Source organism: Rattus norvegicus, chromosome 1 (genome assembly GCF_036323735.1).
Source record: "Rattus norvegicus strain BN/NHsdMcwi chromosome 1, GRCr8, whole genome shotgun sequence".
NCBI classification, from domain to species: domain Eukaryota; kingdom Metazoa; phylum Chordata; class Mammalia; order Rodentia; family Muridae; genus Rattus; species Rattus norvegicus.
In genome coordinates, this window is record NC_086019.1 from 166193685 (window position 1) to 166208020 (window position 14336).

A 14336-nucleotide genomic window follows, 5' to 3' on the forward strand; every position below is an offset into this window, starting at 1 on the left:
CTGTCATAGGAGGCCTAGGCCCAAGGCCCAAATTATTTTTACACTGATGTTTTAGGGTTTGATATTGAGGTCATACTAGGAATCTAAGATTCCCAGATAGTGGGACTAGGAAGGGAATCTCTTAGGTAACCCAGTTCCAGGCTATATCCCTTTTTTGCGAGGAGCCACTTTGGTAGGTTTGCTCATAGAATGGACTAGAAAACTCAGTTGTTGTTCAATTAAATTTAAATTTTTTAATTTTGTGTGCATGGGTGCTTTGCTTGCATTGTGTGTATGCCTGGAGCCCACAGAGGCCAGAAGAGAGTGTCAAATCTCCAGAGAAGGAACTGGAATTACAGATGCCTCTGAGCTAGTGTGCAGGTGCTGGGAATGGACCCAGTGGCTAGAAGAGCAGCCAGCGTTCTTAACCATTAACTGAACCATCGCTATTGCCCCCTCCATTAGTTTTCTAAATTAGCCTACAAGTAAACCTTGTGAGACCTTTTCTGTCAACTAGTTCTGTGTCTGTCTCTGAGCCTTGTATCACCTGATCTCTCAAAGAGAACACGTCCCACACCGTCATATTTGTTCATTTACTCTTACATCTTCTTTCGGAGAGAACTCTTAAGGATGGAGTTCATGAGGATTCCTCTCTGTGCTGGTAATGCACCCTAGCAGCTTCTACAGGAAATACTCATAAAAGCTTGGTGAATAAGTGAATAAATAAATGGTGATCATAGCAGATGTAGTTGAGGCAGGTCTTGAATACCTGATCCTCCTGGCTCCGTCTCCCAAGGTTTGTACCACCATAGTTGGGCAGTTACTATTTCTTTAGCACTTACTATAGGAAAGGAGGTTCCTTATGTCTTCACCACCCCATCTAAAAACTCTACTTAGCACCAAAAGAGACTGTGACCTTACATATAATAAGTGATGTTTGGTTCAAGGCACATGATTACAAAGCCCATATTTGTAACTGCCAGGCCATATTTGGCTGGCAGACCAAATGACTAACTGAGGTTGACTAGGTGACCAGCCAGTGCACTAATAGCTGTGTGAGGCGACACAAAAAGGGTTTGGCAACTCCACTAATAGACGTTGTTCTCTTGGGATGAAACCACAGAAGTAGACTTCATCTACAGACACCACAAGTCCATTATGGGAAAAAGATACTGGCTCAGGAGCTCGTTTCTTATTGCTTATTCTTTTCCTGGCAGGAGAAAAGGTTGGTCAAGGCCCAGCCTCTGCCTTGGCCATCCCTGGAGGATAGCTAGCTAGAGCTGAAGTGCTAGGAGGGATACTTATTGTCCCTTCCACTAATGTGCCCTTACCCCAAGTGTCCACATGACTCACAGCTTCACTTCTTTTTCTACTCAAATGTCACGTCACCAGAGAGGCCTTTCCTTCCTTAAAAAGACTTTTCTGTTTACATTTATTCTCTTACTGCTTACTTTTTCTTAATTGTACTTATTACCACTTGATGTTTTTATTGGGGTGTTTTCATTTTCATATACTAATTTATCGTATTATTTATTTGTTTTTAAGATGGTAATACTATGTAGTTTTGGCCAGCTTGGAACTTGCTATGTAGACTAGGCTAGCCTTGAACTCACACAGATCCATGTACCTCTGCCAGTGTTACAAGCATGGCACTATAATTCTAACTTATTTTAATGTGTGGAGGTCAGAGGATGATTCACAGGTGTTGCTTTTTTCCTTTCACTTTGTAAGGCCCAGGGACTGAAACTCAGTTTGTCAGGTTTGATAGCGAATGATTTTCAGTTATTTTTGCCAGATGAGCCATCTCATGAACTCTGTTTAGACTGCCTTTCTCACTCTCCCCCTCAGAATCATAAGTAACAGAGGACCTGTGACTTTTGTATTCTCCTGTATTTGTAGGTCCTGGAGTGGGTTCTAATAAGTAGGGGGAGGGGTGTTTAATAATTACTTCCATGAATTATCCTTGAGTTGGAGATGACCTACTTTCAAGAACTTATCATTTAGCTTCGGCAGCTTCTTATTCCGCTTGTCTTTACGTATGACCTTGGACTCCAGACAACCTGGAGTCTGTTCTCTGCACGTGACCCGCATTTCCTAGTTCTGAATATTGCTCTTCTTCTTTCTTCTTTGGTGGAGCTGAGTCTCTGTTGACCCAAATTCTGACCATGCTATTTTTAATATATTTTTATTTCATATGCATTGGTGTTTTCTCTGCACATATCTGGTGAGGGAGTCAGGTTCTCTGGAACTGGAATTACAGACAGTTGTAAACTACCATATGGGTGCTGGGAATTAAACCCAGGTCCTCTGGAAGAGAACTCAGTGCTCTTAAGCACTGAGCCATCTCTCCAGCCCCACTCTATTTTTAAAAAGGAGTATTTATTTATTTACTTACTTAGTGTATGTATGTATGTATGTATGTATGTATGTATGTATGTATGTATGTCTGCATGAGTTTATGTACACTACATGTGTGAAACTGGAATTCCATTTATGAAACCTGAGATATGGGTGTGAACTGAATCAGGGTTCTCTGTCAGAGCAATGAGCTCCCTTAACTGTGGAGTGAGCTCTCCAGCCAATGAACTTTTTTAAAAAATGAATGTATGTGCAAGAAATTACTACTGATAGATATTGCTAGATTGTAAGCTATAGTACTTGAAATAGGCATCTTCTTCTTAGTCCTGTTCTATTTCTAGGGCCTAGCTTGGAAGAGTACAAAATAAATGTTTATTGAGTGACAGAAAGGGAAATTGAGGCTTGTATAAGTTAAATCATTTATCCCAATTAGTCCATGGTAGATAAGATGGAAATTAAAGTCTTTAGCTTCAAATTTATATTATATATTTTATAATACAAGTCCAGCAGGGCCAAGCCTAAACCCACATGCTTGTAATCCTAGAATGTGGGAAATGGAGACTGGAGGATCAGGAGTTCAAGGCCAGCCTTAACTATGTAGTGAGTTTGAAGATAGTGTAAGCCCCATGTTTCTCTTGTTTCACAAAACAAAATTAACCAAGCAACCAGACATATCCAAAACAAAGAAAAAGATAGGGGATGACAGTTAGTTGTCTCACGTTCTTTTAAACTTTTCTTTATTTTTGAGACTCTTTTACATGCATACAATGAAATATGATCTCATCTAATCCTCCCTTCCCCTAAGCTCCCCTGATTCTAATGCTACATTTTCCAACTTCATGCTTCCTTGTTTTAATAATCCATGAATTCTATGTTTGCTGAATAAATGTATATCCATCTATCCATATGTATATATCCACATATACATATATTCAGCAAACACACACATATGCATACACAGACATACACACGGGTTGGGGCTCTCTACTGAAATATAAGAACCTATCAGAGGCACTATATGTATTCAATAAAGAATGATTCTCCCAGTATCTGCAAATATTTCTTTCTTTGAGTGTTGTTATAACCTCTAGAGTTTGGTCTTTTCTTATTCTGTATAGCATTGTTTGTCATTTTGCCTATAGATGTTGTCTTTGACATTCTAGAGACCATACAGACAGGTTTGGGGAGTTGTATGGTTTTAGGACGCTTTTTCCTGCACCCGTGTCCTCCTGGGGTTTGGACATGATAGTCATCTGTAATCTGGGCCTGATCTCTTATAAGATCTTCTTGCCAGCAATCTGTAGTCTCTTCTTCTGTAGTCTTTTATTGTCAGCAACCACTTTATACTTGCTCTTTCCTTCCTTGGCCCAGAGATTCTTTCCATTTTTTTCTCTTTTGGCTTGAGAACTCAATCTGAGCCTGGTGGTGCAGGTCTATAATCCTGTCACACTCTCAGAAGTTGAATACAAAGCCATCCTTCATTTCATAGCAAGTATGAGGACCTATCCAAAACAAAGACATCAACAACAACAGCAACAACAACAACAGCAACAACAACAACAACAACAACCAAAAAACCTCATGAATGTGAAAGTAGAACAAGACTTAACTTTTAGGTACTTGAATCTTAGGGATAAGAGGCCCTGGTGTCTCAATTAGACTGTTGCGTGAGATCATGCTGGAACTCAGAGTTGCTATCAGAGATACAGATAACATGGAGGATACAGCTCATTAAGACTTATGTTGTTCAGTTTGCAGTGACTTTAGGTGGATGACACCATGCTGGCAAGCCTTGCCTAGATGGGGCTGCTGCCTAGGTAACTGAATAATACATAGAGCTAAAAACAAACAAACAAAACATTGCCTTGAGGTTTGGCAGATGCTGAAGCCTCCTCTTTTCCCTGTAACTTAGCTGTGTAGGGAGAGATTGTCAGAAGCCATCCCTGGGGTACAATGATCCTCTTCAAGAACCTCTGCCCCAGTGCAGTATTTAGAACAGTGGCTCTCAGCTTGGGGCAGTTTAGCCTTTTGAGGGACATATTAAGCAGTACCTGAAGAGATATTTTTTTTCTTTTCTTTTATTGGACTTTTTATTTACATATTAAATGTTATCTCCTTTCCTGATTTCCTCTCTGGAAACCCCTTATCCCATCCCTCATCCCCCTGTATCTGTGGGGGTGCTCCCTCACCTACCCACCCACTCCCTCCCGCCTCCCCACCTGGCATTCCCCTACCCTGGGGCACTGAGCCTTCATAGGACCAAGGGCCTCTCTTCCCACTGATGCTCAACAAGGCCATCCTCTGCTACATATATGGCTGGAGTCATGGGTCGCCTCATGTGTACTCTTTGGTTGTTGGTTTAGTACTGGAAAGGATAGATATTTTTACTGTGACCGCAGCATTGCTGATGGCATGTACTGGGTACATGCTAGAGATATTGTTAAATGTCCTGCAGTGATCCAGAGCACAGCCCCTACAATAAACATAACCCCAGCAAAATGTCATTGACGCAGAGACTGAGAACCAATGGTCTAGAGTGACTCTTGCCTGTCTTCATGTGGAGGGTGCTGATTAGAACATGCCAAGAATTTATGCCCAGGCTTGTGTTAAGGCGTCTTCTTAGTAGACAAAGGCCCTTGAAGCACCGCTGGCCTCAGGCTTTTCTATCAACAAAAAAATGGTGCCTTCCTTCCACTCTACATGCCAAGCAGAAAGGCCTCTTTGTGTTGGATGAGGCCAACCTCACTTGGCACAATTACAGGGCTGTGTTGTTTTCTGTACTTTACAGGCTGGCACTTGTCTGTCTGCCTCATGTGTATCACTCTCTTACCCCTTCATTAGCAGACAATCCAGACTCCAGTAATGACTACATTGGTGATGTGTTAGGATATATTTGCATTTTCAGTAATAATAGCTAATTCATTCTGCTTTCCTCAGTATTTTCTTAACACTACGTCCACTATCCTTTTCCAGCTGTAGGGTTTGAATGTTCTCTTGGAAATTAACTTCTCTTTTTTTGTATTTTTGACTGGGAGCTAGACATTCAACCAAGCAGTGACTAGCTAGATACCCTTTGGTATCTTGTCTTCTAGGAGAATTCTTAGAGCACATTCAGTATACCTGTCTACCTGCCTCATTTCCTCTCCGGGAAACTTTCCCTCTTACCTCCTATGTCTCTGCTGATAGTCTAAACTACTCTCAGAACCACTCAACATTGGAGCCTTTGTCCTGAGCACCCGAGCCTTCTGAGGGCATTGAGATGGAATCAGTTTTGCCTTCCACTTTGCTTTGTTCAAGATGTTTTCCTGGTTTTCTGCTTTGTAGTCACATTTTAGTGGAAGCAGGAGCATAAAGGATCATAGTCCAAATTGCCAAACTCTGTAGTTCATGTGAGATTGATAGAAAAAAATCCATAGATATGGTTATGCTTACGATCAGAGGAATATCTGAGTTTCTGTTTTCTTGTTTTAAAGATAGGGCCTCTTTATAAAGTACAGGTGGCATCTGGGCAGTGGTGGCACATGCCTTTCAGGTGGTTCTCTATGAGTTTGAGCCTGGTCTACAGAGTGAGTTTCAGGATAGCCAGGTCTACACAGAAACCATGCCTTGAAAAACCAAAACAACAACAACAACAACAACAACAACAACAACAAGAAGCAGCACAGGGAGCCTGGAACTCTACCTGCTTTAGACTCCCAAGGGATAGAATTGTAGGCATGGGTTGCTTTGTTTTTGACAGATTTCAGAAGCACTTAGATAAATGAACGAATTTTATTTTTCATTTTTAAATTTTGTTTTGAGACAGAGTTTCATGTAGTCCTGGGTAAAATTGAATTTGCTACAAAGCCAAGGATGACCTTGAGTTGCCAATCCCCCGTGCCCCCTTGCTTCTGTGGGTGTGTACAAACGTTTGTATGTGGCTGCTCCATGAATGCTTTTCGATTCTCTGGAGTTGTAGCTTATGAGCAGTTGCGAAGTACCAGACATGATGCTGAGAACCAAACTCCAGTCCTTTTCAAGAGCAGCCAGTGCTCTTAACTGTTGAGCATCTCAGCTATAAAGCTGAATATTTGAAATGAAACTTTTCTGTTGCTGTTTGGAGACTATAATTAGAATAGTTCTGGAATTTTTCACTTAGGAGCTTATTCTTTGAGTGAGTAAGGTCTCATTGACGTCAGCAAAAGTGATTACAATGTGGCCCATGCCCTTGCTGTTCCCTGACAATTAAAGGGAATAGATAATATTCTTCTGAAAGATAGCTTTTGATATGAATCTTCAGAGAGGATGATGATGAATCTCACCAAATTATTCTGCTGTCACACATTTTGACTTCTTGCTGACAGCAGTGGTTTTGAAAGCCAAATGTGCAGATTTTTTGGGGGACTGATACTTTATTTTGAACCTGTGGTACCAACCAAAATTGTTTTTTATTATCTGTCTGTCTATATATCTATTGGGTTTTTTTGACAGGCTATCCTTGAACTTGCTGTGTGGCTAGCACTAGCCTTGAACTCCCGAACCTTCCATCTCTTGCCCTTGAGTGTTGGGATTACAGTGGTGAACTGTCGTACCTGACTTTACTGTGTTATTTAAGTGGTCTGTCTCTGTGTATTCACATAATGAGGCTTAAGTTTCTATGTAATATTTATATATAAATGTAAAAAGACATATTTTAAAGACAGAGTCATACTATGCAGCCTAGAGTGTTCTCAAACTTATATAGATCCACCTGACTTTGAATATGCGATCAGCCTGCTTCATCCTCCTAGATGCCTAGATCACAGGCACGTGCTCCCACTCTAATAAAAGCAGTGTCTCAGCAGAAAGGCACTTACTACCAGGTCTGACAACCTGAGTTCAACCTCTAGGGTTCACATGCAGGAAGAACGTAGTCTTTTGAGTTGTTCTCTTACCTCCAGTCTCTGCGTACATCACAAACAATAACAATACATTTTTAAAACCTTGAAAAGTCTAATGGGATGGTATCTTTTGCTGCAATTCAGTTGCTCAGGCTCTTAAGTTCAGTATGTCTATATTATGGGAGCCATCTGATGACACATCCCTCCACCCTTCCTCACTAGCTAAGCTCCCGTGAACTGTGATTTGTACAGTAAATCATGATCTCATTTGACCTCAATTGGTTTGAACATACTCCTTATGAGTAAGTCTACTTTTGCTCCTTTGTATAGCAATTAACTTTCAGTTTTTTTGAGAAAGCATCTCACTGTGTAACCCTAGTTGGCCTGGACTTCCTATGTGGATCATCTATTTCTGCATTCTGAGTACTAGGTTAAAGGCAAGAAGTATCACACCAAGAAGCAATTAACCTTTGATAATAAATAGAGGTAAACAGTAAACATGCCTGAGCAACACATGAATGTAAAATCATTTTCAAAGATAATTTTTATGATTGCCCATTTAAAATAACCCCAACATTGTGATATGGAGAGATGAGCTGCTATTGTACTCCAACTTTAGTGATCACATGATTTACCATTTTGTGAATAATTGCTTGGTAATATTTTTTGGTTAAAATTGGCTTCTATTATGACAGAAATCCTTCTCAATTTGTGGTAAGCAAAAGAGGAACGTTAACCTAAATAAAACTAAAATATCTATGGATGAGGGGCCTTTACAGGTATTCTCTGACTCAAGGGTTTAATGAAACCATCTAAATTCATTTCCTGCCTCTGTTTTGCCTCTATATGGGGATTTCAGCAGAGACATGGAGGAGAGATGGATAGATGGGTGGGTTGTATGGATAGATAGATAGGGAGGACAGAAGGAAGGAAAGAAGGAAGATAGATAGATAGATAGATAGATAGATAGATACAAAGATAGATAGATGGCATAATTGGTTTATGAAAAGAGGTCTAGGGCTAGAGGGATGGCTTGGAGGTTAAAAGCTCTGCCTGCTCTCCCAGAGGTCCTGGGTTCAATTCCCAACAACCACATGGTGGCTCACAACCAGCTGTGATAAAATCTGGTGCCCTCTTCATATGTGTAAGCAGAACACTATAAACATAGTAAATAAAGGTTTTTTAAAAAAAGAAAAGAGATCTAGAATCAGTCTGCTTGAGACAAAATCTTGATCTTACCAATTCCTACAATTCCTAGCTGGATAACTTTGAGAAGATTATATATAATCTTTCAGTGGCTTAGTTTCACCATCATTATAGAAAGGATAAAATAGGATACCTATTTCATGAGGTATTGGTAAAGATTAGTGGGTTAAAATATCTGAGATGCTTAAGCACTATCATTCAGTGCTATATGAGTGATGGTTTCTGTTAATGTAATCACTACTAACTTTGTAGTTCAGGATCAGTTCATCTGGATACCGTAGACTCAACATGCAAGACCCTATGAGTCAATAAACAAAAATCGTAGAGCTTTGTTTCTTTACATTTTATTTCAGAAATAAGCTCTGTGTCCAGGAGTGTGGGATGTACAAGTTTGCTCATCTTGAGTTACATGTTCTACTCCTAGAAGCGGATTTAGCCTGGTCGGAAAGCAAAGTAGAGGTGGCTCTCCCAATACAAACTCTGAGTATTATTATTAAGGAAAGGGAAGTGGATTCTTGGTGGTAAAATGGCTGATGATCATTATAATGTTATGAGGTCCTACAATGCTATAGCAATCTCTCTGGGGTCATGCAGTGACAGTCCATCTCATGGTTAATTGTCACAGATCCCAATAACCCAGTAAAATCAAAACTCTAGAGGTTTGTAATTTATCAGTCAGACTTATATCAGTAAATTCTCAACCCACAAAATGCCCAGACATTGAACTCAGGGTCAATTGATATTGATATAAACTGCCCACTTAGACAAGACAAATTGTCCTGTAATTATCCATCCCTTATAAGATATTCATAGCTACCTGTGGCTATTTAAAGCCATGAGGAATCTGTATCATCTTTCTCTTCCTCCATCTTCCTTCCTTGCCCTCTGTCTCTGTCTCTGTCCCTCTTCCTCTCCCTCTTCCTCATCCCCCCCCCCAAAAAAACCCCTCTCAGCTTGCCCACCTTTTCTACTGTCCAGTCACAGGCTCTAGCCTTGTCTTTCACCTGCTCTCAGTTGCTTACAGACAGCAATCTACAATCTTGGCTTGAGATGTAGCCAGGGTCTTACTTAGATTACCGAGTTTGATCCGTAACACCAAATAAACTGAGTGTGGTTGCACCTACCTGCAATGCTAGCATTTGAGAGGTGAGAGATCACACTCATCCTCAGCTACATACTGAGTGCCAGAACAACCTGGGATATGTGAGTCCTTACTAAAAGTACATGCATTATTTGAGGGGGGGGGTTGTTTGTTTTATTTTGAGATAAAGGCAACTTCAATCTCACTCTGCTGTCTTTGTTAAGTTGTCTTGGAATTCATGATCTTTCCTTTTCATTATCCCCAGTGCTAGGGATTATAGGTGTGCTTAACATACTTAAGTTTAAAAACTATTTTAAAATAAAATTTATCAAGATATAGAGAAGATACAGCTATCTTATTTTATTTTATTTATCTATATAATCTCACAGGTCTCATACTCACTCTCTGCCCCAGATTGGTTTGAAATGCCATCCTTCTCCTCAGCTTCTTGTAAGCTGGGGTTATAGCTATGAGGCACTATGTTCCACAATATATTTATTTTAAATATAAAGTTGATGGATTTTGGTAGATGTTATAATTTGTATATAATCACCACATTCAAGATATGGATATCTCTTTCCTCTCAAAATATTGCCTTTTCCTCTGTCCTGGTCAGTTCTGACTGAAACCAATCATTGTTTGTTTTATTGTATTAAGAGCTTCATATAGGCAGATTCATACAGGGTCTACTCCTTTCAGACTTATGATGTTATGGACATAGGGATGTTAACACAAACATGGCAAGTGCATGGCCAGTGTGACTACAGCAGCAAGTGTAAGTTAAGGCACACTGCTTAAAAGCATTATAAATCACCTCAACATTGTCATCTTTCAGACTCAAAAGGAATACGGAGGTGGGGGTCATTGGGAGAGGAATGACAACTAAATCAAAGAAATTTGGGGAATAATGTCTTTCTTTGTCTTTCTACAGTGTATAACTGGACCGTGGATGAGGTGATACAGTGGCTGATTACGTATGTGGAGCTGCCACAGTATGAGGAGACTTTCCGGAAGTTGCAGCTTACTGGCCATGCCATGCCAAGGTTAGAAATTGGGCTGGGTTTTTCTCTTGAGGGTGCAGGAAACAGGCTGGGAGTGGGTCTACCTTCAGGGTGCTCTGGACAATTCAGTAAGGCTTCACCCTCAACAGAGTCTGTAACCAACTGCTCCTTTCATATCTATTGTGTGTTTGCTATAAAGCATGAAGTCCCCTTTGTTTTGTTCTCTTGTGTAATAATTTTTATCACCCCTGGGAAACATATCAATGGCCTCCATTTGTTGACTACTTAGTACATGCCAGGCATGCTTAGTGGGTAGAGTACTTGTCTTTAAGCTTATGACTTGGGTTCAATCCCTGGAACCCACAGGATGGAAGGGGAAAACTGACTCCCACAAATTGATCTGCACACATGCACCATATAACATGACCCCCCCTCCCAACACACACATACCCAGTACATGTAAATAAATAAAATCTATTTTCTATAGAGAAAACTGATTAAAACAGAACTGGTTTATTAAGTCTATTATGAGGACTCAGCGATCATTGAAGGTTGTCTTAAGGTTTCTATTGCTGCAGTGGGACACCATGACCAAAAGAGCATATTGGGGAAGAAAGGGATCGTTCAGCTCACACTTCCACATTATTGTTACCACCAAAGGAAGTCAGGACAGGAACTCAAGCAGGGATAGATACAGAAGCAGAGGCCACGGAGGGGTGCTGCTTACTGGCTTGCTTCCCCTGGCTTGCTCAGCCTACTTCCTTAGAGAACCCAAGATGACCAGCCTAGGAATGGCACCACCCACAATGGACTTGCCCATTCCCAAGTGATCACTAATTAAGAAAATGCTTTATAGCTGGATCTCATGGAGGCTTTTCCTCAACTGAGGCTCCTTGTTCTCTGATAACTCCAGCTTATGTCAAGTTGCCACAAAGCCAGCCAGTACACATGTGAAATAGCAGAGCACTATTAGATAGTGTTAGTAAATACGAGCATCACTGGTGTCACTGAGAATTAGCTCGTAGGAAATATGGTGATAACACAAAATCCATTTTGCAGAAGTGACCTAAATAGTTTAAGAATTCCCAGGCCTTCAGAAAGCACCCCATTTTATATGAATTACACAGAAGACCAGGTATGGTTGCGAATGTCTTTAATCTTAATACTCCAAGAGGCAGAGCCCAGTGGATCTTTGTGAGTTGGAGGGCAGCCTGGTTGACATCATGACTTCTAAGACGGCCAGGGATACATAGAGACCTTGTGACAAAAACAAAATGAAAAGTTTAGAAAAAGGAAATTGAGGTCTTAGGGGAGGAAACAAGCAGAATATGATTAGACAAGTGAGAATGCTTAGGACCAGAAGCCAGGTCTCCTGGTCATAGTGCCTCATTACCTCTCTTGTCAGGTGCCCTTGATTGCCTTCCAAGTTCAGAGGAGGAAGTAGCTCCATTCTCCATGCTCAAACAGGGTAGAAAACACACACCCTGATGTCAGAAGCTTTTCTTCTAGCTGAGGGAATAAAACTATGTATTAGAAAAGATAGCCAATGGTACAGGGTAGTATAGTGTTAACTATGCCCTTAGAGGACTCAGGCACGTGGTTTCCATCTTTTTGTATCTTATATTCATTTCCTTCTATACCTGCAGTGTTTTAGCAGAAAAAAGACAAAGTCCAATTTTTCTTCAGTCATTTCAATTTTTAATAAGTCAAGGTCTTATCAGTGTGGATATAAAGGTCATTAAAAACTGTATTAATCTTACTATGAGTAAACTCTATTCCAATTACTAAGATAGTTGTTAATAGAACTAACTCAGTGTTGTTTATAAGCAAGTTTATATATAATAGCAATGGGTTAGAATTAGAGCTGTTTAGAAGGCCCAAGAATAAGTGGGTCAATACATTTTCTCATGAAGAGAGGTGGAGACAAATATCTAGAGGATAATTGCTAGAAGCAGAAGCACAAAAGAAATCACCAGTGAGATTCTCAGCAAATAAAACACCTATGTTAGAAGCCTGATCTATGTTTGAGCCCCAGAACGTTAAAACAAAAGCTAGGTATGCTGGGGCATATCTGTAGTCCCAGCACTCCACAGTGAAATGGGGGGTAGAGACAAGAGGATTTCCCTGAAGCCCATGAGCTAATTAGCCTGAAATATGTCCCTGGGAGAAATAAGAGAAACTCCCTTCAACAATGTGGAGGGAAATTGTCCTGAAAGTTGTTCTCAGACCTCCACATGTACCCTGTGGCACATGCATGCCTTCACTCTACTATACACACACACACACACACACACACACACACACACACACACACATACATGCATGCGTGTGTACATACATACATACATACATACATACATACATAAAACAACAAGAATAAATAAGCATAAAAATATGTAATTTGGTATGGGACTTGCCACAGATTGTGAGTCCTTAGAGGGTAGAGTACCTAGGAGATTGTAGATATGGAGAGAGGGAGGCAATAAAATTCTTGTAAATACTTGTTAAGAGACAACTTACTGGAGGCGAAGGATGGCTCAGCAGCTAAGAAGAGTGGCTGCTCTTCCAGAGGACCTGGGCTCAATTCCCAGCACCTGTATGGGAGCCCAGCCATCTGTAACTCCAGTTCCACAATATCCAATGCCTTCTTCTGGCCTCTGTGGGTGCTGCCTAGATCTAGTGTAGAGACATACAGAGGCAAAATACTCATACACATAAAATAAATAAAATATAATATAATAAAAAACTCACTTGTTTAGACAGTTCCACAGCACAGAGGGGAGCAATCACAAAAACTGAATATGATACTTGAAGAGATAAATGATCATTCCAGAATACTTTTTGATGTCTAAAACCTGACCCCTATTCTCTGTCTTAACAGGCTAGCTGTAACAAACACCACCATGACAGGGACTGTCCTGAAGATGACAGACCGGAGCCACAGGCAGAAGCTGCAGCTGAAGGCTCTGGACACAGTGCTGTTCGGGCCTCCTCTCTGTGAGTCTTGTGTAGAGGTCTGCTGCTGTACTGTGGAACCCAGAACCACTGGGAGTGGCAAGGTTGAATCCTGGGACTCGTAGGCATTCCTACAAGACTACACCTTCACTATCCACTGGTGTCGAGATAGGAAATAGCCCTATTTTAGTCTAGCCTTATTTAAATATTTAATCTAACCATTCGTTAAATACTTTAAGGAAAGTTCCAGTTTTTGGTATTGCTGTGCTGGATCCTATAGGAAGACCCAGATGAGTCAATCATATTCTGTCCTAGAAGGTAACAGGTGAGAGATGTGGCCCAAGTGATAAATTGATCACCTGGCCCTCATGAGGCCCTGGGTTCTGCACAGCTGAACTAAAACCAGTGTTCTCTACTAGTACTTGCAGAGTACTAGCAGAGTATTGGTACTTGTACTAGACTATCTAGTCTATGTTCCAAACTAGGGACAGAGAAAACACCATTTGGGGAGGTGGCAAATCATCACTGTCTTTTAGAGGGGGCCTAGCATCATTCCATGAATTTACCAAGAGAAGACATTGTAGGTGGAAGAAATAACTTAGAGTAGGGAGGCTAAAACAATTGGGTAGTACACGTAGGCCGAGTGTTTCTTAGCTGTAGTTGCCATCACTGGGTTTGTACAGAGGGAAGGGACTGGTTGCTGAAACTGTCCATGTGTGGCTGGGAAGGACTGAATGTGCTTTTAATGTAGCAATGGACACTTACTAAATAGTTCAGTCTCTGGAGTTCTGACTGGTGAAATTCTTAGTCTTGCCCTCCTTTTCCTATTTTAATGGAGCCAAGAGAGAACGAAAGAGACCACAGTTTCTCACATGCATGGTGGTGTCCATTTCCAAT

At 40.8% G+C, this 14336-nt stretch overlaps 1 protein-coding gene across 8 annotated transcripts in view; it reads left to right on the forward strand.

Annotated features, from left to right (window-relative positions):
- Positions 1 to 14336, forward strand: part of Stim1 (stromal interaction molecule 1) — a 163284-nt gene that overhangs the window by 126235 nt on the left and 22713 nt on the right. For all 8 annotated transcript variants that reach the window (XM_063267236.1, XM_063267232.1, XM_063267252.1 and 5 more), the window contains 2 exons: positions 10415 to 10526; positions 13366 to 13481. In XM_063267236.1, coding sequence (XP_063123306.1) covers positions 10415 to 10526; positions 13366 to 13481 — 228 coding nt within the window. The remainder of the gene's footprint in view (positions 1 to 10414; positions 10527 to 13365; positions 13482 to 14336) is intronic.